Genomic DNA, 24,229 nt, shown 5'->3' on the forward strand with positions numbered 1-24,229 from the left:
CGCTGCATCCACCGATGCTAGCGACGTCTGCTAACTTATCTCTGCATGGCCGTCGCGTTGTCTACCTCGAGCGCGCCGTGGGCGGCGTACCGTTCGAGCCATCGCAACCACCGCGCATCAAGCCGCTCTGTCAAGTGACGTACCTGAGCCCACGCATGCTCGCCCTCACCTTTGCCGATGCCAGCGAGCTCGACACATGTCTCCATGTCGACGAAGAGGTCGTGTCGCTTCCGAGGCAGCTTGTCGATGTCGATGGCGACGGCGAACCGACGCCGCCCCTGGAATTGATGAACCACGCGCTCCTGGCCGGACGCAACACCATGGGCGTCTTTGAGCTTACATCTCTTCTGAGTCTGGCCGAGCTGCACGCTGTCGTTGCACCGCGCCTCACGCGTACGCGTCCTATGTTTGCGACCTTGTTTCGCCTGTATGACCCGAGAACCCAACGATACCATGCAGTGCGAGAAAGCACACCGCTCGCCCCGCACTTCTTGGAGCTCTCGTCCGACGAAGCGACGGCGACGCTGGTTGACCGCATCGCGACCGTGCCCATGGACGCCTATCGATCCTGGGAGCTATGGCTGGTGCGTGGGCCGCGCGATCGCATCGTCTTTCGCGTCCCGCATGGCATCATCGACGGTATGGGTTGCATCCAGTTCCTCCAACGCGTTCTCGCGGACGCTCCAAGTCCACCGAACGTCGTGCCAAAGCGAACTAGTAGTCGCAGACGATTCATTGACGACGTCTACGCACTTGGTCGCCTGTGGGCTGATGTCATGCGCCCCCACGTACCACATCTGGGCTTCCAAGGTCGGCGCGATGCGTTTGGGTCGCTCGCTGGCTTTTACGCAGCCCTGTCGCCAGCCACGGAGGTGCCTCAGACGTGCTTTTGCCGCATTCCGCTATCGTCGTTTCAGACCATCGCGCGGCGCCACCACGTCACTGTGAGCCAAGTGCTCGTGGCGGCACTCGGTGATGCCCTTCGCACCGTGCTGTTGACCAAGTTTGATGCGGCGCTCGTCGAGTCACTACAGCTGCAGGTGCGCCTGCCAGTAGACGCACGACGCGGCGACGTCGACCGCATGCAAGCCGACCTGGTCGCCATCTGCTTGCCGCTGCATGTCGAGATGGCCGATGCCAGCAAGCGACTGCGTGCGGTGGCCCGTGCGGGGCAGTCGATCCAGAACGACATTGCAGTGCGTCGATGGTGTCGGGACACGAGTCTCGCCCTCGTGCCGTCTTGGCTGCTCGGACGCATCCCGGTGCCGCCGCGCGGGTCCTGGTCGAGTCCCATGTACGCCAGCAGCGTCGTCGGACCCCCGGAGCGTCTCACCATTGCGGGTTCACCGCTCGACGCCTTTTTCTTCATGTCGTCCGACCTCGACCACCGCAACGCCCACATGCTCGAGGTCGTTAGTGTGTCGTACGATGGGCAGATGCAAATTTCTCTCCGCACGCTTCTCGGCCGCGGCATCAACCTCGGGCACTTTCAAGACGCACTTCTCGCAGCCATCGATCGACTGGTGTCGACGAAAAGCGACCTACCGGCGTAGCCTTTATTTCTACATCAACAATTTTGTCGCGTGTTGGCGGGTCGATCGTCATGATGCATGTTTACCCGAGATCGCAAGGTCGAGGTTGCTGTGCTGCAGGTTGTTTGGCCGAGCGACCCTTGCGCACCCAAAGTATCGCAACTTGCTATGTATGCTCGCCGGGCGACAAGAAGACCACAAGGGTGCCATTGGACCTTGGATGCGGACGTCGACTGCTCGTGATGACGTTGCCGCAGAGCGTCCAGTGGAAGCGTTGAATGTGTCGACGATGAACAGCACAAGCCACATTGAAGTCCCAACGATCGCACGCAGGCTTCAACGGCTGTATCGATCGCGCTCTGTCCTGTCTAAGACGACGGTTTCATTAGGGCATGATGCTGCAAGGCCATGCTGCCACGTCATAGAGCGGTCCCCGTAACCACCTGGCTGTATATATAGACAAATGGCGGACGAGCCCTTCTCGCCAGGACGTCCGTGGTGGCGTCAAGAGCGGCGCCATGTGGCTTCGCCAGCGTCGCGCAACAACGTGCTCGTCGAGCGCCGGCACGTGCTTCCTGTGGTGCACCCGGTGGTCGATCGCTTTGCGAACATTCCGACCAAGGTTCGGCCGCCACCGCCCGAGCCGCGGCCCGAAGGCGTCAAGCGGTTTGCCATGCCGCTCGTGACCGAGAGTGACCAGCCACGCGGCGGCATCCGCATCAACGCTACCACGTACGTGCCTCAGAGCCCATTGCAGCGGCACAAGATGAACTCGCCGCACAAGATCCGACTCGAGCAGCAAGCACGCGACTATGAGACACGGCTCGAGTCGTGGATGGGCTCCAAGCAGCACCGCGAGTACCTTGACGAGCGCAACCAGCTGCCGCAGCACACGAATCTCGGCGACAAGAGCTACCACCGCGTCGACTCTTCCCCGGGCTTTTTCAACCTCAAACTGCACCCGAAATTCCAAACGAATAGCAGCAGCAACCAAGCGCTGTCGTCGCGCGGTACGCCCGAGACGAGTCGGAGAAAGCTTAGCGAATCGCCCATGAGCTACGAGATGAAGAAGAAGGTGCAGATGCGCCTCCTCGAGAAAGAGAGCGTCGGTCTTCTAAGCACCTCGAAAGGGGCGATAATGAGCTGGGAAGAGACCACGGGCCTCCGGACGTGGACGAGCCGCACCGATGCACGCGTGGAAGTCGACAATAAATAACCATGTGACATTGCACTTCGGATCTTGAAGGGGTGCGAGGAAGGGATGGCCGAGGGCGCGACGCCGCAGAGCATCTACGAGTTTACAATCGGGTCGGGGCGCGGCAACCCCGTGGTATTTCTCGACATTGCGATCGGGAATGACCCGCTTCGGCGCCTCCGCTTCGAGGTGCTACGTCGCAGCGAAGACGAAGCATTTCTTAATTCGAGTTTAGCTTTTTTACCAGCAGCTGCCGCTAACAACGACCAACTTTCGCCAGCTCTGCACCGGTGTCGTCTGCTCTCACGGTATCCGAAGCGCACACGGTGGTCATGCATTCTAGGCGAGAAGGGCTCGACGTCCCGCACCAAGTGGCTCTGGTGGGCGACATGTCGATTATTACACTTGGTGTTGACAAGGGAGTTTAGGTACAAGGGCTGCTCGATCCACCGCGTTGTGCCTGGCTTCATGATGCAAGGCGGTGACATCACCCATGGTCTTTCAAGCTCGCCGGCTGTGGGTGCTACGATAGATGTATCGTAGGCAATGGCATTGGCGGCACCGCCGTATCTGGGCGCAACTTTGACGACGAGGTAATGTGGCTGCAGGAGAATAACTGCTCAGATCTATGGTAGGGATTTATGTTTAAAGTACGACACCGTCTACTTTGTAGAAAGCGTTAGGACTTACTACTATATAGCACGTGCCCGGTGCGCTCTCGATGGCCCACCAAGCCAATAGCAACAAGTCGCAGTTTTTTGTGTGCTTCAACCACGTACGCCGACAGCGTGTCTTCTTGTCTGCAGGAAGATTTCATTGTCGACCGTAGTTGAGCTGGCTCGACGGTCGGCACGTGGTCTTTGGGCAGCTCATTGCTGAAGACATGGTGTACCTCAAGGACTTCGACGAGGTCGGCACCTCGTCGGGACTACCGCTCAAGCCGATTCTCATCCAAAACGCCGGGCAGCTCTGCGGCAAAGACCTCGCCAACGCCCCCGACGTCGATGAAGTGCCCGCTGATGACTAATAGACGAATACGCTTCATATTGGTAGGTCGGCGACGTCAAAGCAGTCATTAAAACTCGCGCGACGCGTAGCTCGACGACGCCGACTTGGACGTGGGCGCGGTGCGACCCGCACCACTGGACGAGAGGTTGCGGCGCACCTTGAGGAGCTGTTCGATCCACTCGTCCTTGACGTACGTCGACTTGGCGTGCAAGTGCAGCGTATAGTGCGAGTTGTCGGGGAACGCGATCGAGAAGGCTTCCGGGACCTCCTTGTCCTCTTCAATGACCGCGCGCGAGACGTCGATCGGCGGGTCATCCGAGCGTGCGCGTTCAAAATCATCCTTCGTGTTGTAGTAGCGCAAGGCCGGGCCGTTGAGCACAAAGTAGCGCTGCTGCCACTTGACGCGCTGGCCGGGCGCCGCGTTCGGCATCGGGCGTCCTTGCTTGATGAGGTACCCGGCGTAGTGCTGCGGGCTCTTGTTGGTCGCGACTTCGTTGGCGCGAAAGTTGCTCGCTTGCGCCGTGTCGGCGAGCCGACGCAGCGTCGCATTGTGGTTGAGCACGTGCTCGAGCTCGTGCGTCTTGTACTCGAGCGTCGCCCGGAGCGCGTCGACTTCGCCCTTGGACTTGCGCTCGGCTTCCTTCAAACTCGACTCGGACTTGAGAATGTCTTGCTGTGCGAGCTCCTTCATGGCCGTGGCTTGGCCCTGTGCACTTGCGACTTGGAGGCTAATCGCACTCAAATCGTTCTAGGACATTCATACGACGTCAACGATCGAACACATCAAAGGGCGCGAACCTGGAGCGCGCTCAGGGCCGACGCGTGCGCCTTGTTGGTGTCCTCGGTCCACTCGATCACTTGGTTGAAGACGTTTTGGCTCATGAACGCGCAGTACGCCGCGTCCGCGGAGGGGCCGACCGCCATGCGGCAGTACTCCTTGTACACGACGTCGAGCTCGGACAGGTAGTGCGACGTGCGTTGAAAGTACTGCAGCGCGTCAAACTCGGGCTGCTTGAACGGGTTAAAGTGGTGCGCCGTCAAAAAGTGCAGCAGATTCTTGCAGTAGATCATGGACGCAGCCGCGTTCTTTTGCTTGTACACGTCGAGGATGCTGTTGGTCGCCGCGCGAAAGGCCAGTTTGAACGACTGCATGTCCGCTTGATCGCCAATGTCGGCGGACCGAAGCACCTTTTCCGCATGGCTCAAGCACAGCGCGTGGATCGCATCCACATCGGCTGTCGGCGCCGGCAGCGAGATGGCCTCCTTGACGATGGGCGCTGGCGGCGGCGTCACCGCGTCCTCCACGGTCGTCGCCGACACGAAGAGGTCGCTCGGCGGCTCGGGCGGCGGCTGCACAAACCGCTTGAGGTTGCCAAACTCATCAAACTGCGCCGTGCCCGCGCCGACGTTGACGATTTGCGTGTCGGACGCCGCTTCGATCGCGTCGTTGGCCTCATTCTCGAGCATGTCGATAAAGTTCTCCTTGCCTTCGATGTAGTCGGCGACCCGCGTGTTCATTTGCTTCTTGTACTGCTCGACCGCTTCGTCCACCGCGTCTTCGCACTGCGCTTGCACGACGCGGGACCACGCACTCGAAATCACCGGCGCCTAAGGACAATAGTCTGAATCAAATCAACGTGTCGGGGACGGATGGATACCTTGCCGCTGTTGAGTGCCTCAATGTACGACTTGGCGAGATTCGTAAACATGGCGCCGTTGAGTGCCTTCCCAAAGAGGCACTTGGGCGCCGCCTTTTCAAACAGCCGCTTCTTCATCGCTTCAAACTTGGTGCGGAACTCTTCGCGGAGCTCGCCGTACGGGACGTTGGGCAAGTTTCGGAGCTGCGCCTCGTCTTCCACGGGGCGCACGAGCGTCACGCAGTCGCGCTACAAATCATAACTGAGATGCCGAGGACAGATTGTAGATCTCTACGTCGCGGAAAAAGTCGGATAGGAGAAGTCGGATCTGGTCCCGCGCCGCCACGTCGGCCGAGAAGCCGCCCTACGCATCAAGTTCGCATTGTGGCAGGTGCACCGTGGGGTGGCTACTACCTGCGGCTTGAGCGCGTTCTCGAGGTACTGCTTGGACGTGATTTCCTTGCCATTGTCTTGGAGCTGGAGCGTAAAGTCCCGCACGACCCAGAGAAATGATGGGAAAAACTCATGGAGCGCGCCCGGGTTGGTCTGCGACGTCGCCGACGTCTGGATGTGCTTGGAGAGGTTCACGACGAGCGAGAGGTCTTCGACGGCGTTGCCATCGATGACGCCGCGGCTGTTGTAGACAAAGTACGAACCCAAGAGCAGCGCGAGGGCAAAGAGGCGCGTGTCGTGCGTCTGCTCGCGGTCGACCGACCCAATGCCTTCGGTATCGAGAAAGATGACCGACGTGCCGTCCTCCATGACGAACGGCTCGCCCCACATCCAAATGCCTTTTGTACACGCGTTGATGGTGCCGCCAACCGCAAAGCCATGGCCCGTGGTCGCGACCGCGTCCGGGCTCTGCGCGTTCACGAGCAAGTTGAGGAGGAACGACTTGCCCGTGCGGTAGAGGCCGGCGACGGCGACGATGGCGATCTTGCCCTTGATCTTGTCGAGCTTGGCGACGGCGGCGTCGTCGAGGTGGAACGAGCCATCGGCCTCGACGCGCACGAGCGGTACAGGTGCGAGGGGCTCGGCCATGCTCTTCTGATTGCGACGGTGGCAGTCACAAGAAATTAGTGTTGCTGCTCGGTTGTGAGTTTGCACTTTTTATACTATGCGGATGCCAAAAAAAGGTACGATTTGACAAAAAGGGAGATGGTCGGGCTGGGCGGAGATGCGAATGAATAAGAGCTGGGTTGTGAGACCGGGTGCGCGACGCAACGAGGCGGGCGAGCTAGGCGGGCGATGTGACCTTCAGCTGGAACGCGATGTAAAGGACGCCCCGACATGCGATACTGCGAGTGCTGTGGTCGTTTGTCGCCTATGAACGAAAATAGAAGAGGAATTCGAATCCGCTCGGCACAACCCGCGCGGCCGCAAAGATGAGGTAGTACACGGTAGTATGTATAAGCATGCATTTAGAGAGGACGATGGAGCTTAGAATTTGTACTCGCTGTGGTCAGTGGCCTTGGACGACGGCGATCCCGGGCCGTCGTGGCCATGCTTCATGCGCTCCTTGAAGACTTCGACCGTATTGCGCTGGCGCACGCGGCTGTATGCCCCGAGCCACGAGATTCCGTTGTCATGTGGTCGCGTCTTGACGGACGTGCCGAGGTCGATGAATGCGTCGAGCGCCAAGCGAATACTGTCGCTATGCTTCTCGGCGGCGCGGCGCGACGACTTGAGAGCCGCAGTGTGGTGGTCGAGGTCTTTCTGAACAACTTTGGCTTCGTCGTACGTGTGGCGACGCCGAGGCACTAGTGAATCGGGCTCGATCGTGTACGTTCGCCCTGCGTCTGCGGTCGTTGTCGGGTCGCATAGGTCACCATTTTGCGTTTGAATGTAGAGCGTGATGGCATCACCGCTGTCCTTGATGGCTTGAAGCCGCGCCAAAATGTACTTGATCATGGCCTCGCGCTTGGCGGCCGAGCTCTAGACGAAAGTCGAGCATTGGGATTTGCACGGGACATTGATACGGAAATACCATGTCCTCGTCGGGTTGCTGCTTGTTTTCCGCCGTCGTACTGGGGCTTGCAATGCACTTGTGTAAGAGCGTCAAGTCGAGGACGAGCGGCTTGATCTTCTACACGATATGCGTCAGGGTGCTGCTGCCAAGCATGAAGCCTCGTCCATGCCGTACGTACTTCGCGCGAGTGATCCTTCTGCGCCAAGACGGTGATCGTGCGGACGTTGATGGCTTCGTACATGTGCAACTCGAGCGTCTCGTTGATGCGCCAGAAAAGTTTGTTGCCGTCATAAATGAGGCGCTGGCGGCACGGCGAGCTCGGGCGGTCGTCCCGCTATGCAGCGCAATGCAACACAAACCGTCGCCGATAAGGTCGTGTATCTACCCCGCCGTTGAGCTCGAGCTGGAACGCGAGCTCCGACTCTTGCATCGCCGCCTTGTGCAGCGGCGAGTGGTTGACGTGGTCTTCGAGTTTTTTCGCCGAGCGCATGCTGATCTTGCACACCTCGCTATGCGTTGGATCATGTAGCATTCTCCGAGGCATGTAGCATGAGGTGTCGACGTACCAGGTGTACATGGGCTGGGCCTCGGGGCTCTGATTGCATCATACACATGCATGAGGAAGCGAACGCATGCGTCGACATGTCTACCTCGCACTGGGTGAAGATTGTGTTCATCGTCGTCGTCGGCGCGGCAGCAGAATGACACTCGAAACACCTTGCGCGTCGGCTAAAAATAGAACGCCGTCTGATTGGTTGGTTATCCGGACATTTTCCGGACAACGCCCGCCTGGCTAACCAAATTTGGGCAAAATGCCCGACGCCCTCCACGTGCTCGTGGTCGCGGACATCCGCAACGCGATCGCCCGCGTCAACGATCTGTGCGATTACGTCATCCGCCACCGCTCCGTAGACGTCGTCCTCGTCTGCGGCAGCTTCGTCGCGCCGGCCGGGCTCCAATCGCCCGAGGAGCTCGCGGCCGCTGAAGGCGACATGACGGCGCTCATCTCGCGCCTCGAGATGATCGTTTGCCGCGTCGTCTACGTGCCTGGCCCATATGACCCGAGCTCGACCAAGCGCCCGACAACTAAGCCGTTCCTGCCCAAGCTCACGCCCTATTCGATCAACTGCGACGGCGCGCCGACCGTGCTCTTGCCCGAGACCGATGGCGGCCGCACGTCGCTCTCGGAACTCGTCGTTGAGGGATGGTCGTCGGCCATCGATGGTCATGTGGCCATGGAGCTCCGAACCAAGTACGCGATTGACGAGAGTCAATGTAGCGTGTACCGCAAGCTGGCGCGGCTGCCGTGGTGTTGCCGCATTGGCCTGAGCGAGCGCAGCCTCGGCAGCGTCGACTGGATAGAGAAAGGCCAAGTGTTGCTGCGCCCTGGTAAGTTGTTTGTACCGACGCCAATGATGTTCTACTACGAGATGTGTTCTAGGTTGGTTCTCGTCCGGGTCGTTTGCCCTTGTCGAGTTTGGCCCTCGAACGCTTGGCGCAGACACGGAAGACGAAGAAGAGGACGAAGAGCCCGCGTGGGACGTCAAGGCGTGTGAGGTGTTTCATCTAGATGACGAGTTTCAAGGCTAATGCTAGACGGTCGGATTGCAATGTGTGGTCGCCACGCTGTTTGGCGGAAGGGAATTTGCACGAGTTTGGACACAGGTGACGCGCCTAGTAGCAGCGTGTGCGTCAAAATGCTGGGCACCCTTTCATACCCAAGCGGTCTCTGTCGCGCTTGGCTTGTTGCAAGTGCCGCATCAGTGTCGCGCCCGGGGCTTCGTCCTCGATGGGGCTGGGGGTTGCAATGCGGAAGTCGATGCCTCGACACTGTGCGCCGGATGCAACCGTCGTTGGAATGGATCGCCTGGTGGCGAGGTGACCCATGGGCTTCGACCGCCAGCAAGTTCTGGCGCGTCTCATAGGTCTACACCAACCACTTTGCACACCTCCTCGCGTGGTGCGATGTACCTTTTCTTGGAGGATCGCGAGCAGCTTTTGCTTGGGGTGGAGCACGGGCACCGGTGGTGGTGCCCGTCGCGGCCCTTCCATTTCTCGGATCTTGTGTGGTACGTTGGGTGCCATTGGCCAAATTATAGAGCCAATGGCATTGCGTAAAACAATTTGGCCAATCAGAAGGCACTTTGAAATTGCACTTTCTGGTTGCGATGGAGGCGCCAGCGTGGCAAAGCCAGCTGACGACAACCGAGACGTCGCCGACGCCCGACGTCGTCAACGAGTACCACATCAAGGATCTCTTGGGCCGCGGAGCGTTCGCCAAGGTCAAGCTCTGCGAGCGCGTGGTCGATGGCGCGCCGCCGCGCCCCTTTGCGCTCAAGATTCTGTCCAAGCCCGCGCTCGCCAAGATGAAGGAGTACGTTCGTGATGACACGAGCATGCGCGCCGTCACGGCGCTCGAGAAGGTGGAGGTTGAGATTGCCATCATGGCGACCTTGTACCACCGCAATGTCGTGCTGCTCTTCGAAGTCATCAACGATCCGCGGAGCGACAAGATCTACCTCGTGCTTGAGCACATGGCCAAAGGGCCGTGCATGGTATGGCGAGCCGCCTCCAAGCTCTTTGAGAGCCCGATCACGGGAGGCGTGCTGCATGAAGACTTGGCTCGGAACCACGTGCTGGACCTACTCCACGGCGTTTCGTATCTGCATGGACGGGGTGTCTGTCATCGCGACATCAAGCCCGACAACCTCCTCCTCAACGACGAAGACCGGTGTCACCTGTCGGACTTTGGCTGCGCGCAGACGTATGCTCCTGGGTCGCTTATCACGGACACGGCGGGAACGTTCGAGTTTTGGGCCCCCGAGTGCTGCAACGGCGCGCCGTACGATCCGTTCAAGGCCGATCTGTGGGCGATTGGCGTCACGTTCTACATCTTTCTCTTTGGGAAGCTGCCGTTTCAAGCCGAGAGCCCAAAGGAGCTCTTTGAGCGCATTGTGGAGCAACCGATAGAGGTGCCTGCGACCGAGGTCTCCCCCGACGCGATCGAGCTGCTGCAGAGCCTCTTGGAGAAGGATCCGAGCCAGCGCATGACGCTCGATATGATGGAGTATCATCCGTGGCTTCTCGCGCTTCCGCCCGAGCCATTAACGTTTTAATGCTCACGAACGACTTCATCTTTCGACTCTTACCTGCTTCCAGCGACGAAGACGGCGTAGTATATCAACTGCAGCGGCATCGATTCGGCGGTTGCTTTTGGCTTGTCTGGTTTCTTTGGCGTTGGATGGCCGTGTTATGCAAATGTCGTCCACCCGCCAGCGCTATACTAGTAGTGACTTCCGCTTGACCCGTCGAGTTTTCGCCCATCGAACTACGTTGGATTTAGGATGCATGCCTTAGATGGCGCCGTCGTTCATGGCCGCCATGTCTTCTTCGAGCCGATCAAACATGCTCTCCATGTGCACGACGTCGAGGCCATCCCCGCTGAACGGGTCTTCGAGGGCCTCTTGGGCGTTGAGGATGCCAATCATCATGAGACTCGTCAAGATCGCAAACGCCAGTGCGAACGCAAAGTTGGTGCGGTTGCTGGACCCGTCGCCCGACGCCACGTTGACATAGTACGGACCGTAAAAGAACGGCAGGATATGCACGAGCACCTTGGTGAACGACCGCGTCGCTTGCGGCGTCCGGTACATTTTGATGTTGATCAAGCTCAGCACGCGCGAGTGGATCATCCAGAGGTACTGGTACAGACGCGACGCCTCGCCTTCCGATAGCCCATGGCATTTCAGATCGCGCACTTGGCCGTGGAGCTGCTCCAAGCCGACGGCGAGGCGGGATCGCAGCGTTTGCTGCTGCGCCTGTTGCGCTTGGGACTCGCGGACGCCAGTAGATGTGAACCGGTGGCGCCCGCGCGTGACATTGGGCAGACTCACGAGCTCGCAGAGGTCGTACATGATGCCACGGACGAGCAGCCGCGTGCGTGTAAGCAGCGTCGTCGGGACGCACGCTTGCTTGGCCGGCGCAATCCACTGGTGGTGGGCCACGTACACGTTGAGCATAAGGGCTTTGGCTAGACAGAACACCGCCATAGTCCGATATATCGAATTCCAACAACCTACTTTCAGCCACGAGCAAGAGCGCGTTCTCGCGGCGGTTGTACGCCTGCTGCGTCTGCATGATGATGGGCGAGACGATGGCAAAGGTCACGAGCGTCCACGAAAGATTGTAGTTGAAGACAGCGTCCGTGTGCGTGTCGATGTAATAGTACGCGGACGTGGCCAGCACCGTGTTGAAGGAGACCACAAGCGTCTCAAACGTCACGAGGTAGTAGCCAAAGACCGCGAATGCTGCGTACAAGTCCAAGCTGCCAATGCGAACGTTGCTTTTTGCACGCATCCCGAGCGACGGTGGGTCATGGGAACGCGCTCTGCTACCCAGATCGTCGCCGTCGTCGTCGTCGTTGTCTGTGCTCTTCTCGTGGAGCGGCGTGTCGATCGAGAGCCAGCCGCCGCCCGTGGTCGGTGCTGACGTGTGGCCCATTGAGGCTTGGCGCGTGAGCTCGATAAAGCTGCGGCGCGCATCTTGCTTGCTCAGCGGACGTCGCGACGCCTTGGACGGGAGCATCTCGTGGTAGTCGCCACCTGGATGCTTGTCCTCCATGGCGCTAAAGATGATGTTGCTGCAGTGGGTTCTAAATTATCGAATGTGAAGGGTTTTAGTTTTCAATAGTATCGTTAAATCCAAGTGGTGTGTTTTATTCGAATGCAACTTATCAACTCTAGGAGGTAGACTCGTGTTGGAGTTCAAGCACCAAGATCCGTGCCATGGCCGCGCCAAGCGCGACGACGTTGCTCCTCGCCGCCCATCGCGGGGTCCCTGGCCTCATGGCCTACATCGATGATCATGCAGGCTACGCCCATGCAGTGCTTGCGCTCGTGCTCGAGGCGAGCCTGCAAACGCAGGTGCCGCTACGCCGGAAGCGGGATATGTGGAGCGCGCTTCTGTTGCAGCAGCCCACGCTTCGCTTCATCGACGCTGCGACGCGCAAGTCAACGCTAGCGACGCTGCGATCTCTGGACGCGGATGCCTATGTGCTTGTATTGGCGCAGATGGCGCTCTGTCCTGACGATGCTGTGCCAGACGACGGTATGCGACTAGAGCCCGCGGATGGGCTTGTTGTCGCACCTCTCTTCCAGTGCAAGGCTGTTCCCGCCACCGACGACGCGCTTGAAATGGACAACAATGCGGATGATGCTGACCGTGCAGCGTCCAAGCGACCGCGTCTCGATACCAACAGCCCCGAATGCATCGAGATCGACCTCGACGACGACGAGGTGAATCCTCTCGACCTGCTCAGCTTCAAGATGCAGGCGCAAGAACACGCAGGAATCGACGCCTCATTGCAGCAAGAGACGGACAGTGCTGTCGACGCGCCGCCAGCTGCCATCGAGCTCACACCCGAGGTAAACTCTTGACCTGAAGTACGATGCACCATCGTGTCGTCGTTCGTAGCATCAAGCCAAGGTCGCGCTCCTTCTCAAAGCGATCGGGCGATTGACGGGGCACGTCGCCGGCGAAGTCGCTTCCGTGTGCGACGACATTCTAAGTCTCTGCCTCGACATCACCATGGGGCCCGAGCCCATCATGGCCAAGCTCGAGGTTCTCGGCGACAAGCTGCAGCTAGACACGCTGCCGGACGAAGCCCTCGTCGTCTTTTGCTCGTGCGTTGACACATCTGAAGTCTATTGTACACATCCTCGTCGTCTTAGGAAGCTTCTCGACGCGCAGTGGAGCTTGCGTGCGTCCATGCACCTCGTCGCGATCAGTCTCTTTCGCAACGTGATGGCGTCGCCGAATGCGATCTCCCGCGGTCTTGTCCAAGTGCTCTCGCGCCTCGCCAGCGACCACGCGAGCGTCGTCATCGAGCAGCTTCTCGTGCCCATCATGACGTCACCAGACTTGTCGGAGAAGGCGCCCCAGTGCGAAATCGTGACGCGGCTACTCCGCGACGGTCTCCATGCGTCGCACATCGATGCGCTCGTGCAACGCGTCGTCGCCGACCGGCAAGCGTCGCCGTTCATGACGTCCGATCGCATGCTGCTCGTGCTGCAGACGCTCTTCAACCTCAAAGCCGCGCTCTCCCAGGTACCCTTCATAATGGCAATGCGTAAACAGTATTTGTTGCCATGCTGGTTGCGTGTAGAGGACGATCGACGGCGTCGTCGATGCCATGCAAGCCGCGCTATCACGCCACACAAAGTCGGTCAAATTCGCCACCGTCCTCTTCACCGTCGTCTCCAAGTACCCCACGCTGTGCTCGCCGCACCGCGAGACGCTCTTTGAGATCGGCTCGGGCTGTCACTCGTCCATGGCCAAAACCGCACTGCGCGCCATTGAAAAGCTCACTTGATACTGGATTGATACTATGTTTACTTGCCAATGCAAAAATCGCGGAAGAGGACGTCGAGAATGTCCTCGACGTCGATGCGTCCAAGAATGCGGCCGATTGCCTGGATGGCACGGCGGAGGTCTTCGGCCGCGAGCTCCGACTAGTTCAGTCCATCGCACATCACGGTTCTGCTACTGGAGAACGCAATGTACCTGGTACGGGTGACTCAAAAACGCCTCGAGATGCGTCACGCAGTCTTGGAGGTGCGTGCGGTGGCGCTCGCGCGTGATCAAAAGGCCTTGTACGTCGTCGTTGACACCCGCAAACCTAAAACGCATCTAATTAGTATATTGCACCCGTTGCGATAGTGGCATACATGGACTGGACGTGCTGGGAGTGTCTTCAGAAAGGCATCAATGCCCGCACCGTCGGCGCACGAAATGGGGCAGATGGCCGCTGCTTGCACCTAGTTTCGCTGTTTGGATTCGATCCTAAGACGACCTCCATCGAGTCACGTGGAACGTCGGCAGCGTCCGCGTCGCCAAGTCGAGTTTGTTGAGGACGACAATGGTGTTGGCGTCAATAAGCTGGAGCAGTTGCGGATCCACCGACGACTAGGCGCGTGTGAGACACTTTTGCATGCAGCGTCACAGGTACGTGAATATCAATGACGAGGATCTTGATGTGGGCGTCTTCGCGGCACTTGTGCGCGCGTGAGACGCCTTCCTGCTCGATGACTAACTCCAAACAAGATGACGACATCAATATTGCTTGAAAGTTCGTACCGTCGTTGGTCTCGCGGATACCAGCCGTGTCGTTGAGCGTGACCGGGTACCCCGCGAGGTTTAGGGGGACCGTCACAATGTCGCGCGTCGTGCCTGCATGAATCGCATCGCATCGGTTGCGTCAATGTGTGTCTACCTGCAATCGGCGACACAATCGCTGCGTCGCGCTGTGCCAAAACGTTGAGAAGACTCGATTTGCCAGCGTTGGGCGATCCGAGGATCGCAACTTGAACGCCGTTGCGAAGGATTTCGCCGCGCCGACCATCGGCGAGATGGCGGCGAATGGACGCATCCAGGGCACGCACCCTAGTCCGTGCGCCTCGTGTGATGACGCTGCCATCACAATGATGCTGTTGTTGTTGCTCACTTGTCCACGACAGCGTCGTACGCCGCGTCCGTCACGTCGTCTTCGTCGTCGCCAAAGTCAATGTTGGCCTCGGCGTGGGCCATGCAACGCACCAGCGTTGAGCGCCAGTCCTCAAAGACCGTTCCGACAGAACCCGAGATCTATGCAGTACATGAAGAGGTAGATCGATAAAGGTGGAGGTCGTACTTGGTGCAGAGCTTGCTTGCGCTGCGCTTCGGTCTCCGAGTTGAGAAGATCCGCGAGGCCTTCCACTTGCATGAGGTCCATCTTGTGGTTCTCAAACGCGCGCTCGGTAAACTCGCCGGCTTCGGCCGGTCGACAGGTCTACGCCATTGCATACATACTTGATCCGCATGCATGGATTGAGTACTGGGATCGTCGAGAGCGCCTCGAGCACGCCGGTTACGACCGGTCGACTACCGTGCAAATGCAACTCGACAATGTCTTCGCCCGTAAAACTACGCGCGTGACGATGCAAAATGACGATACGATCGATGTGGTCAGGTAGGTAGGTACCTGTGGAAACCGGATGGCCATCGCCGAGTCGAGGAGCTCCTTAGTGTGCGGGTGGTAGATCTTGCGCACCGCCGCCCTAGGCGCAACGGTGAGATGGTCGCATGGAGGAGAGTGGTTGCGAACAGGCGCGGCGCGGGCAACGCAGGTGTCGTCGTCATCTGCGCCAAGCACGCGTCGGCCATCGGCCCCGAGATGCGCACAACGGCGACGCCGGCGCGGCCTTCGGCGGACGAAAGCGCATAGATGGTGTCCTGCGAGAAGAAGCGCGCAGCCAGCGCACGTGGCGGGCGACCGATCCAGCGGTGCATCATCATTTTCGGCAATGGCCATTTGATTGGCTCGCCACCAATAGCACCTAAATAGTGTACTTTGATGGTCAAATGTACCTTGTCCTAGTGCAATACTATGCGCAGGACCGTCCATAGCAGCAACCCATTCTCATGTGAAATCGTGTGCACTGGAGACGACGTGGCCGAGTAACACGAAACACCAACCAAGACCGTGGGTCCATGCCACGAATATGTCAACACTATATCCGTGTCAATGAAAACGTGTGAATTCGATGGACTTCCTATATGAAAGCAGGACCCACCCTACGCCTTCAAGTGCGAGGTACTTGGCGAGACACATACAAAGAATAAATGATTCAAAGCGCACTTTACTGGAATAATACACGAGGCGGTGCATTTTGGATTTGGGATGCTCGCCCGGGTCTCGTCGTCCTTGCACGTCGTCCGATCGATCCAAGCGCGCAACATGAGCCACACAACGTCGCCGCCCAAGGCTGCGATCTGCGTCATTGCGAACGAAGTGCTGAGCGGCAAGGTCGGCTGCAGCCAAGACGGCAGTATCCTCATGGCCGTTGTAGACGCTGGACACGAACAGCAACTACCTCGCCAAGTTTCTCTTTCGCCGTGGCATTGACCTCGCACGCATTAGCGTCATTCCTGACGACGCTGAGGCAAGGCTCCTTGAAGGCGGGTACACGTAAGCTCATGCGGCAAGGACGTACTAGGTGATTGCCGAGACGGTGCAGTCGTTCGTCAAGCTCGTGGGGCCGACGGGCTACGTGTTCACGTCGGGTACTCCTCTTGGCCACAGAAGAGCTGCTACATCTCATACGTTTGTATAGGTGGCATTGGCCCGACGCACGACGACATTACGTACGAAAGCATCGTACGCACTTTCCCGTCATTGCACGCCCGTGCCCACAAGTATGATGGTGGCATGTTAGGCCGCCGCCTTTGATGTGCCCATGGAAGTACATGGCCCTACGCGCGACGACCTCAAGCGCTTCCTCGAAGCCAAGGGCCAAGAACTCAACGAAGATCGTCTGCGTATGGTCACATTTCCGAAAGGTCAGTTTGTCCACCACCGTTGCCATCCTGTCTCGTCCGTTGCTCATGCGCAATGGATGGTACTCTAGGAGCCAACGTGCTAAAGACATCGACGTGGGTATGTCAACAAGCGAGTTTTGTTTGTTTGTTTGCTTAAAGATACCACGCCCTAGGTGCCGATTGTGGCCGTCGAGAATGTGTACATCCTGCCGGGCATTCCGCGTCTCTTGCATCAAATGATCGAGTCCAACGAAGACCATTTCCAGGGTGTCCCGATCTTGCAAGCCAAGGTACGCAAGCATGAAGATGATGCAAGCTCGACCGCTCGATGCAGGCGCGGACGCACCTCTTTGAAGGTGCCATCGCTGCGGGCCTCAAGAAGATCCAGAACGAGTACCCGTCCGTCATGATTGGCAGCTACGTCAACACCAAAGGTACAACCCGCGAACGCGTTTCCTTTAGCAAAGTCGCGTGCTGTTAGAGGACCATATTGACGTCGAGAAGCGCTCGTTCCAAGTCCAAGTCACGCTGTACAGTCGCAGCCAAGCCTCGATTGATACGGTGCTGCCGCTCATCGTCCAGACCATTGACGGCTGGGTCGCGCCCACAGACGAATAGAGTCTAGCGCTAAAACGTAAAGAAGCAATCAGTCTTATGTTGGCTCTAAGCGAACAGTCTCAAGTCGACCCTAAACGATCCGCAATCGGTCTAATGGTGGCTCCAAGAAAAAAGCAACAATCAATCTTCTGGAATCGAGATCCGACCCGCCGGAGTACTTTGTAACGCCTTGCAATCGTCGCACGATGCAAGCATTGCTCCATGCGTCGACGACCGTCTTGGACGAGGACGAGGAGGTCAACGACCCGCTCGTGGCCCAACTGTACGCAACGTTTGACGACCTTCCGCTCGAGCAAACGCTCGACGCCTTTGCAGGCACCGAGGACCGGTCGCTCCTCGCCGTCAGCAGCGGCGCCGTCTGGACCCACTGCCGCGACGTGTGCTTGGACTTGTACGCAGCCGCGATCATCCTCTCGCTGCACTTGCTCTCGCTGGAAACCGTACTACGCTCTTATCGCATCGTACATATGAGAGAGATATTGTAGGTGTTCGTCGTCGGCCTCTCGATCGTCTCGACGAGCGCCTACTTTCACGCGCACGTTGCAACGGACGGACCGTCGTTTGCCGCGAATCTCTCGTGGACCATCGTCTCGTTCGCCGTCGTCTCGCCCATGGTAGCAGTACGTACCGAGGGCGTCATATTTGAGGAGCCGAGTGTAGATTATGCAAATCCGGCAAGCGTTTACCCGACGAGAGCTCGCGCTGGACCTCCTCGCAGAAGGTATATCGCACAGGAGAACGTCGCGGATTGAAGCGATGTGGTGTCTAGTCAAAGCGCTGAGCTGCAATGTGCTCTTGGCGCACGTCATGTGGGACTGGGGCAAGAACGAACGGGCCAAGCTGCCTGTGCAGCATGCTTCTATCACCAAGCAACTCTTGCGGACCGTGCTCGCCGATCTGCAGCGCATCTTGACGCTGCCGACATTTACGCGCGGCCGCCATCAGTTCACAAGCGTCGGGAAGGACCAAGCGTCGTCGTTCCTGGATCACTTTCACGGCCTCGCGCGCCGGGTGACGTACTCGATCCAGCTCCTCCATGGCCAAGTCGAGGTCATGAAGGCCGTGGGACTGCCCGCGAACGAGGCGTCGCGCATCAACCAATACCACTGGTTGCTCCAAGCGCGCCTCGAGAAGCTCTGCAACATCAAGGTAGAGGGGTTTTGCGTTGTATATGCCGTCGATAGGTTGATCAATGGGGTGCTAGCTGTACCGGACGCCGCAAGCAACGCGGTCTTTTACACGGCTCGTCATCTTGCTTCTGCCTCTCTTTTACGGACCCTACTATGTGTACGTGGCGACGACGGGGCCGACGAGCTACGGCTTTGCGCTCATGTTGAGCGTCGTAACGAGCCTCCTCATGATTGGCATCTTCAACGTCGAGAGGGCGCTCGAAGATCCGTTCACAGACGAAGGCCTCGACGGCGTCAAGGTCCAACGCGTCTTTGCTCGCATTAGCGACTCGCTCGACGTCCTCTTACCATCGAACGGGACCAAACACCGCCCACGTTCACCAGTGCTGCCTCGTTAGCGATCAGAACTTAGTCAGCTTCCTACTACCCTACTACATAGCCCAATCATCTCAAAACAAGCGTGGCCGATTGCACATCCGAGCATATAGGTTGGCTCGTCCTAGCGAATGGGATTTTATGCCCATGATCCTAGGTCCTAGAACTTGAAGAAAACTGCATGGAAAAAGTTTGGGATCGGAGGCCCGCGCAATACTTGTCGTTGCGTCATCGGAGGTGGTCATGTTGATGCCTGATGTCCGATGCATATCGTTGCACGCGTGAAGGCGCCGCATGCGACACCGGCGTAGACCAGCCGCTTCCCGCCCGCGCTCTCGCTCTTGAAGTTGGTTGGGCGTAGACTGGTCTCGGATTATTGTATCCTCGACAGCGGGAAAGAGCCGGGCGTTTGCATCACATGAGTCGTGCGCTGCCAGCAGCCATGCGCTCCCTCTTTGGACAACGAATATGCTGTTCCTCATGTGAAGTCGACGTCCGTGTCGCTGCGATCAGCTCGCTTCTTGTCGAAGTACCTTTGGGATGTTTTAATGCGAGGATCGGCGTCGAACCAGCACATAAATTTGGCTCCAGCGTGTGTCACCGTTACAGCGTTTTCATTGGGTGGGCTCGATCGAACGGACCGCGGATTGGCTGGTCTCGGGCAATTTTTTCGCGGTCATTCCAACGCTGGAAGATCGCGCCGTCCCTGTCAGTTTGCATTTGCCCACGTTCAACACACTCCACCATGTTTGGTACCAAGATTCTTCAAGCCCTCGAAGTGCAGGAAGCGCGCCGGCTCGAGCAGAAGCCGCGCAAGTACGTTCGAGCCCCCACGCCGTCTCCGTTCCCCTCGACGGGTCTCCGCACCCCACTGACAACAACAACAACCAAAGCGCCGTTGACGCTGGCACCCTTGACGCACCGCCGACTTGCGCCTCGAAGCGGACATCACCAAAGTACCAGTAACAAACTCCGCTCCGTTGTGGAGACGTGCGACGAAGACAACATGTCGTAGCGTTCAAGTCGATGTCCTTCTTGTTAATTCAATCATTATTCCACGTTATCTGGAGGATCAAGCTTTGACGTGAAGCGCATGCATATAAGTGTACGTTTTTCTAGGCTTGGACACTCAAGCCAAGCTGTAGTACAAATACGACATCAACGGCCGACCGCTTGCGACAGGCCCTTGCGACTTGCGAGACTAACAATGGCGATTTGTCGTTGCTGCCAGGCAGGCTGCTGTGCTAGAGTTTCTCGTGTACCCTACGTCTTTATTCAGTTGAGCTGCGAATCACACTTCCATATATGTCGTGTAAAACCAACAGGAAGAAGCATGCTCATGACCCCACCTCCGCCTTGTGTGTTTCCGTTCTGTCGAGCAATTTCAAGATATTCAAAGCGCAGGAGACCGCTTGTAGGATGATACTACGTGCCCGTCAAGAGCCGCGGCTCCCCATCAAGCGCCAAGCCTTCTACATTTGACCACGTTTGCGAATCGCCATACAGCCTAGCTAAATATTTCGGTGCTTCCCATCACCCTTGCCGATGCACTGTCTGAAGTAGCGCTCTAAAATCCGCTCGGTTTCTGAGCAGGACGTGGCTGTCCATGGATGCTCGTTGGAACGGGACGCTTCCTACGCTCTCTATCACACGTGACATCTATCTTTCGCCGCCTGTTTTCGGTTGTCGCGCAAAAAAATTTGGCGCGAGCACTTTTTAAAAAATGGGGTTGGAATAGACGGTACAAGTGTACCACCGTGCGATCGTACGGTGCCCATCGCTTCTCACTTTTTGTTTTGCTTGATCATGCTCACACGCTCCTCGTTCGGCCGCATCCTTGCCTCGTCGCGCCAGGCCACGACGCACCCGATCAACTGGTCCCGCGTCACAAAGCCCCGGCCGAATGCAGTCTTTGGCGCGCTCTCGAGCGCCAATGTGCCGAGCCTGCACCTCTTTAGCGTCCTCTCCAAGGTGCACTGGACGCACCGCCCAATAAAGCCGACGCGCCCGGCGCAATTCCGGTTCCTGACGATCGTGGGTGGGCACTGTGTGCCGTTCCGTCCCTACGAAACCGAGTGGAGCAAGAACCAGCGCCGAGCCCTCGGCAAGAAGCTCTACGTGATTGAAGAGGCCCTCGATGAGGACGACGACTAAAGGTCCCTCGCGCCTAAATTATTTATAACGACAACGTTCTAATGTACACTTTTTACGATCAAAATCGCCGAGTTGTGCGAGGGAATGCCAGGGCTGCTTCGGCTTGGCTGCTGCGACCGAGCCGGGAAAAGCCGCATAGAGGTGGTATGTGTTTCTCTTGACCTTCACAATCGACTTGCCACTCTATTATGTCAATTATGTAAAGCTACCACAGGATTTGATGTCACGAACCGGTTTGAAGTTGCGTTGCACGACATATCAGAGTGATGGTCTCTGTTCCACCACAATCCGATCGAAAGTGCAACATGGCCGGACTGCAGTCGTTCCTGTGCCCGATCTCGTGCGAGATCATGCGCGACCCCGTGATCGCGCGCGATGGCCACTCGTACGAGCGGGCGCAGATCACGCGCTGGTTCCAGTCGCACCGGCGGAGTCCCGTGACCAACGAAGAGCTGCCGTCCACGGAGCTTATGCCCAACTACTCGCTCAAGCAAGCGATCCTCGAGCACGAAGCCGCCACCGCGCCATGCAGGACGACCATTGCGACGCAGCAGCCATCGGCGCCACCGCTCGATGCGCCGCGTCGTCGGTCGCCGACGAGCCAGCAGCCGACCCGCATCACCTTTGTGTGCCGCCTCCGGTCGCCCGTCGACATTCTCTGGGTCGATGAAGACGGCGTCGACGTCCCGTACAGCCACGTCGCACCCGATATGCTCTACACGCAAGACACGTACGCAGGCCACGTGTGGAAGATCACGCATGCCGGCGCGCTCCTCGACTACTACGAGGCGCCATCGTGGCCAAGTGTCGTCGAGATCCTCGACGTGCGGTCGCTGCGCGTGTCCTCCGATACTACAGTGCCGACGCCGATCGTTGTCGAGTTTCTCAATGCGACCGCAGTTGCGATCGCTCTCGTGTGGCAGACCTCCAACGACACGGATGTCCCGTACATGACCTTGGCGCCGGGCCAGTCGTACGAGCAAATCACATATGCGCACCACATGTGGAAGGCGCTTGACGTGCGGTCCAATGCGCTGCTCGTGCGGCTTTGCACCACGACGCAAAGCGAGCACGTGACGATCCGCGGCACCAGAAGCCTTGTCCGTCGCCCCATCTGACACGGCCTGTTTGGAAATTTTACTGATGAAAAATCAAACGTGTCGTCGTTTCCACCAGAATATTGTCGTATACAACAAGGGTTTTCAAAACATAGTTTACAATATTGTCCCTCTTCGACCGAGGAATCGTGTTGCACCATACGATAAATAACACAGTCTACATGGATCATTGCCACTATGGTCAAGCATCGTCCTCGTCCGCGGTCTCGCTGTCGCAGTCTTCGGGAATGGCGAAGAGAACTCTTCCGAGCGCCCGTCGCTGGACTTTGCTAAACTGCGTCTCGAACGGGTGGAACGGCACCGCGTGGCCGCCCACAAGGGTCACGTAGCGCGGTTGGCAAGGTCGTACCGGCGTCGTCGTCGGGCGGTGTGTCCACTGCATCTTGGAGAGGACGCTGTAGAGATTCAAGGTCGCGACTTTGCTCGACAAGGCTCCGTACACGGCGCTCGGCCGCGGCTTGGTCACGCGGGACCAATTGATGCGGGGTGGCATCATCTTGGTGGGCCGGCGCGGAAGGAAGCGAGAGACCCGCTGAAACATGCTGCAAAATGCAAAGTGGCGTGCGAGAAGCGAGTCAAGAGATCGCATGATCGGCGATGGCTCCAGTCGTTACGCACGCTCGCGATCGCAATTCAGCCCAAGCACCATCGCGTGAACAGAGAGGCCAGCAGTGAATCGAATGACCTCTAGATCCAATCACATTTGGAGCACCGACGACACCAGTACCTTTTCAACGATGTCGACAAATTCTGCCGAATGTAAAGTGGCGGCTCTCACTCGCCTCAGTACAGTTTGTCCGGCCAAGCAAGGCAGCCGCAGTAATGTGCTTGCTCTCAGATACTGCACTGTACGGTGCCGCCGCTCACACGTCGAGTGCACACCACCATTGACAGAACATTTACGCGATCACAACTCCTTGGTCGACGACATCACGGCGTAGGGGTGGAAGTGTAGCAGGTTTGTCAAGAGAGTATGAGATTGTAGGCACTCGTCACTTCACGTAGGCACGCTTCACTCCGCCGTCCCAAGAACGAACGATGCATGCTAGCAGGAGTGATGAGTATCGGAACGCATCCTGACGTTTGGGACCTCCCACTCTGGTCGCACCTAAGATGGCTCTGGACGATGATGCCATATCTGGATTCAAAGAACACCAGATTATCTCGTGTTCGTCTTCACCGCCGCAGGTCGTTCATACAGTATCGGACAACTGCCCACGTGTCCGCTGTCGGTAGGCCAGCAGCAACAACCACCTCAGCCAAGACAGCGCAAGTATCACCATTTCGTATCAATATTTTGTATCAATATATATCATACAAGCGTCCTATCCTCTCAGTAAAACTGGAGTTTGGCCACGGGCGGCACAAATGTCGGGTCGAAGCGAGCAAAGTACGCCTTCCAGAGCCTACACGACGACTGTATGAGACAATATGTACAGTATCAACCGAGCGAACTTGATATTCTTCCACGTCGTGCTTGGAAAGAGGAGCGTGCGCTGGGGCGCAAATTGTGGGTTGACAAACTTGTCCCGCGACGCGTGAATGTCGGCCCAGATGTTGGCGGCGGCGTGGTGCTTGGCGCACTCGAGTCGCGCCTTCTCCGAGTCGAACATAAAGTTACCATACTTGCACGAGTACACGTGGTCGGCGAGGAGGAGGAGGCAGCTCTCATTGAACTCGCACTCAGTCTCAAACTGGCGCATGATCTGCCAGACGCAGTCGAGCCAGAGAAGAAAGATCGGCGACCGCTGCTCGTTCGAGACGTCGCTGCGCGCATGGCCACAGCGCAAGCCAAACTGGTGCCCAAAGCTGCACCACTCCTTCTCGATTAGCACCTACACCGCATTTCATCCAATCTTTTCCAAGTTTTTGGTTGAACACCTGAAAGCCAGCCAGCGTCCGGTAGAACGGGTCCAGCATGAGCTCAGCCAGCGATACCATTTGCGGCGTGCGGTCCCAGCCGTCGCTGCAGTGCGTTAGCACCGACACGCCGCTGTGCACGTACTCGGCAAGTTCCCACGACCCGCGAAGCACCTAGTTGTCGTCATTGGCGTCCTCAAAGAATGTTGCAACGCCTTCTCAATCGTGTACCAGTCGCACGTGCTTGAGCCAGCCCGAACCGTCGACTTTGGCGAGGTA

At 58.0% G+C, this 24,229-nt stretch overlaps 16 protein-coding genes across 16 annotated transcripts in view; 10 read left to right on the forward strand and 6 right to left on the reverse strand.

Moving 5' to 3' along the window:
* Positions 1-83: 83 nt before the first annotated feature.
* On the forward strand, positions 84-1,553 carry SPRG_07457 (hypothetical protein; the record flags this gene model as incomplete). The annotated part of the gene is made up of 2 exons (XM_012346596.1): positions 84-427; positions 470-1,553. The coding sequence occupies exons 1-2, from the start codon at positions 156-158 to the stop codon at positions 1,551-1,553; spliced, it is 1,356 nt and encodes a 451-aa protein (XP_012201986.1). The 5' UTR covers positions 84-155.
* A 1,240-nt stretch (positions 1,554-2,793) lies between these two features.
* On the forward strand, positions 2,794-3,754 carry SPRG_07458 (hypothetical protein; the record flags this gene model as incomplete). Its single annotated transcript, XM_012346597.1, has 7 exons — positions 2,794-2,916; positions 2,963-3,017; positions 3,071-3,107; positions 3,156-3,223; positions 3,271-3,320; positions 3,428-3,502; positions 3,557-3,754. The coding sequence occupies 7 exons, from the start codon at positions 2,794-2,796 to the stop codon at positions 3,752-3,754; spliced, it is 606 nt and encodes a 201-aa protein (XP_012201987.1).
* SPRG_07459 (hypothetical protein) lies at positions 3,741-6,440 on the reverse strand. Its single transcript, XM_012346598.1, has 5 exons — positions 5,787-6,440; positions 5,668-5,736; positions 5,394-5,621; positions 4,534-5,343; positions 3,741-4,483 (listed from the first exon to the last, which is right to left on the reverse strand). The coding sequence occupies exons 1-5, from the start codon at positions 6,411-6,413 to the stop codon at positions 3,803-3,805; spliced, it is 2,415 nt and encodes an 804-aa protein (XP_012201988.1). The 5' UTR covers positions 6,414-6,440; the 3' UTR covers positions 3,741-3,802.
* Positions 6,441-6,812: 372 nt separating this feature from the next.
* On the reverse strand, positions 6,813-7,873 carry SPRG_07460 (hypothetical protein; the record flags this gene model as incomplete). The annotated part of the gene is made up of 4 exons (XM_012346599.1): positions 6,813-7,307; positions 7,360-7,458; positions 7,520-7,675; positions 7,727-7,873. The coding sequence occupies 4 exons, from the start codon at positions 7,871-7,873 to the stop codon at positions 6,813-6,815; spliced, it is 897 nt and encodes a 298-aa protein (XP_012201989.1).
* A 249-nt stretch (positions 7,874-8,122) lies between these two features.
* On the forward strand, positions 8,123-9,009 carry SPRG_07461 (hypothetical protein). The gene is made up of 2 exons (XM_012346600.1): positions 8,123-8,730; positions 8,783-9,009. The coding sequence occupies exons 1-2, from the start codon at positions 8,154-8,156 to the stop codon at positions 8,929-8,931; spliced, it is 726 nt and encodes a 241-aa protein (XP_012201990.1). The 5' UTR covers positions 8,123-8,153; the 3' UTR covers positions 8,932-9,009.
* Positions 9,010-9,490: 481 nt separating this feature from the next.
* On the forward strand, positions 9,491-10,474 carry SPRG_07462 (CAMKK protein kinase). Its single transcript, XM_012346601.1, has one exon. The coding sequence runs from the start codon at positions 9,510-9,512 to the stop codon at positions 10,455-10,457; it is 948 nt and encodes a 315-aa protein (XP_012201991.1). The 5' UTR covers positions 9,491-9,509; the 3' UTR covers positions 10,458-10,474.
* A 184-nt stretch (positions 10,475-10,658) lies between these two features.
* On the reverse strand, positions 10,659-11,925 carry SPRG_07463 (hypothetical protein; the record flags this gene model as incomplete). The annotated part of the gene is made up of 2 exons (XM_012346602.1): positions 10,659-11,371; positions 11,421-11,925. 2 exons carry the CDS (start codon positions 11,923-11,925, stop codon positions 10,695-10,697), a joined length of 1,182 nt encoding a protein of 393 aa, XP_012201992.1. The 3' UTR covers positions 10,659-10,694.
* A 200-nt stretch (positions 11,926-12,125) lies between these two features.
* On the forward strand, positions 12,126-13,741 carry SPRG_07464 (hypothetical protein; the record flags this gene model as incomplete). The annotated part of the gene is made up of 4 exons (XM_012346603.1): positions 12,126-12,764; positions 12,814-13,022; positions 13,071-13,446; positions 13,505-13,741. The coding sequence occupies 4 exons, from the start codon at positions 12,126-12,128 to the stop codon at positions 13,709-13,711; spliced, it is 1,431 nt and encodes a 476-aa protein (XP_012201993.1). The 3' UTR covers positions 13,712-13,741.
* SPRG_07465 (tRNA modification GTPase TrmE) lies at positions 13,713-15,672 on the reverse strand (the record flags this gene model as incomplete). Its single annotated transcript, XM_012346604.1, has 12 exons — positions 13,713-13,850; positions 13,903-14,017; positions 14,047-14,156; positions 14,206-14,304; positions 14,348-14,427; positions 14,476-14,568; positions 14,612-14,781; positions 14,843-14,982; positions 15,029-15,166; positions 15,213-15,300; positions 15,369-15,434; positions 15,482-15,672. The coding sequence occupies 12 exons, from the start codon at positions 15,670-15,672 to the stop codon at positions 13,731-13,733; spliced, it is 1,410 nt and encodes a 469-aa protein (XP_012201994.1). The 3' UTR covers positions 13,713-13,730.
* A 384-nt stretch (positions 15,673-16,056) lies between these two features.
* On the forward strand, positions 16,057-17,356 carry SPRG_07466 (hypothetical protein; the record flags this gene model as incomplete). Its single annotated transcript, XM_012346605.1, has 9 exons — positions 16,057-16,183; positions 16,227-16,319; positions 16,374-16,440; positions 16,491-16,534; positions 16,593-16,716; positions 16,785-16,813; positions 16,869-16,985; positions 17,030-17,129; positions 17,177-17,356. Coding segments are annotated over 9 exons (838 nt in total), but the record flags the coding sequence as incomplete, so codon positions are not given.
* Positions 17,357-17,498: 142 nt separating this feature from the next.
* SPRG_07467 (hypothetical protein) lies at positions 17,499-18,883 on the forward strand (the record flags this gene model as incomplete). The annotated part of the gene is made up of 5 exons (XM_012346606.1): positions 17,499-17,753; positions 17,799-17,927; positions 17,974-18,034; positions 18,083-18,462; positions 18,518-18,883. 5 exons carry the CDS (start codon positions 17,499-17,501, stop codon positions 18,839-18,841), a joined length of 1,149 nt encoding a protein of 382 aa, XP_012201996.1. The 3' UTR covers positions 18,842-18,883.
* Positions 18,884-19,539: 656 nt separating this feature from the next.
* SPRG_07468 (hypothetical protein) lies at positions 19,540-19,963 on the forward strand (the record flags this gene model as incomplete). Its single annotated transcript, XM_012346607.1, has 2 exons — positions 19,540-19,780; positions 19,938-19,963. Exons 1-2 carry the CDS (start codon positions 19,564-19,566, stop codon positions 19,961-19,963), a joined length of 243 nt encoding a protein of 80 aa, XP_012201997.1. The 5' UTR covers positions 19,540-19,563.
* A 661-nt stretch (positions 19,964-20,624) lies between these two features.
* On the forward strand, positions 20,625-20,972 carry SPRG_07469 (hypothetical protein; the record flags this gene model as incomplete). Its single annotated transcript, XM_012346608.1, has 1 exon — positions 20,625-20,972. The coding sequence occupies one exon, from the start codon at positions 20,625-20,627 to the stop codon at positions 20,970-20,972; it is 348 nt and encodes a 115-aa protein (XP_012201998.1).
* A 268-nt stretch (positions 20,973-21,240) lies between these two features.
* Positions 21,241-22,171, forward strand: SPRG_07470 (hypothetical protein). The gene has a single exon (XM_012346609.1). It carries the CDS (start codon positions 21,278-21,280, stop codon positions 22,088-22,090), a length of 813 nt encoding a protein of 270 aa, XP_012201999.1. The 5' UTR covers positions 21,241-21,277; the 3' UTR covers positions 22,091-22,171.
* A 100-nt stretch (positions 22,172-22,271) lies between these two features.
* SPRG_07471 (hypothetical protein) lies at positions 22,272-22,631 on the reverse strand (the record flags this gene model as incomplete). The annotated part of the gene is made up of 1 exon (XM_012346610.1): positions 22,272-22,631. The coding sequence occupies one exon, from the start codon at positions 22,629-22,631 to the stop codon at positions 22,272-22,274; it is 360 nt and encodes a 119-aa protein (XP_012202000.1).
* Positions 22,632-23,423: 792 nt separating this feature from the next.
* Positions 23,424-24,229, reverse strand: part of SPRG_20406 (hypothetical protein) — a gene marked incomplete at both ends in the record, with an annotated part of 3,068 nt that continues 2,262 nt past the window's right edge. Inside the window, 4 exons of the mRNA XM_012346723.1 lie at positions 23,424-23,496; positions 23,546-23,925; positions 23,972-24,124; positions 24,182-24,216. Of these exons, the coding sequence (XP_012202113.1) occupies positions 23,424-23,496; positions 23,546-23,925; positions 23,972-24,124; positions 24,182-24,216 (641 nt within the window). The remainder of the gene's footprint in view (positions 23,497-23,545; positions 23,926-23,971; positions 24,125-24,181; positions 24,217-24,229) is intronic.

The sequence above is a fragment of the Saprolegnia parasitica genome (assembly GCF_000151545.1).
Source record: "Saprolegnia parasitica CBS 223.65 unplaced genomic scaffold supercont2.30, whole genome shotgun sequence".
Lineage (NCBI taxonomy): Eukaryota > Oomycota > Saprolegniomycetes > Saprolegniales > Saprolegniaceae > Saprolegnia > Saprolegnia parasitica.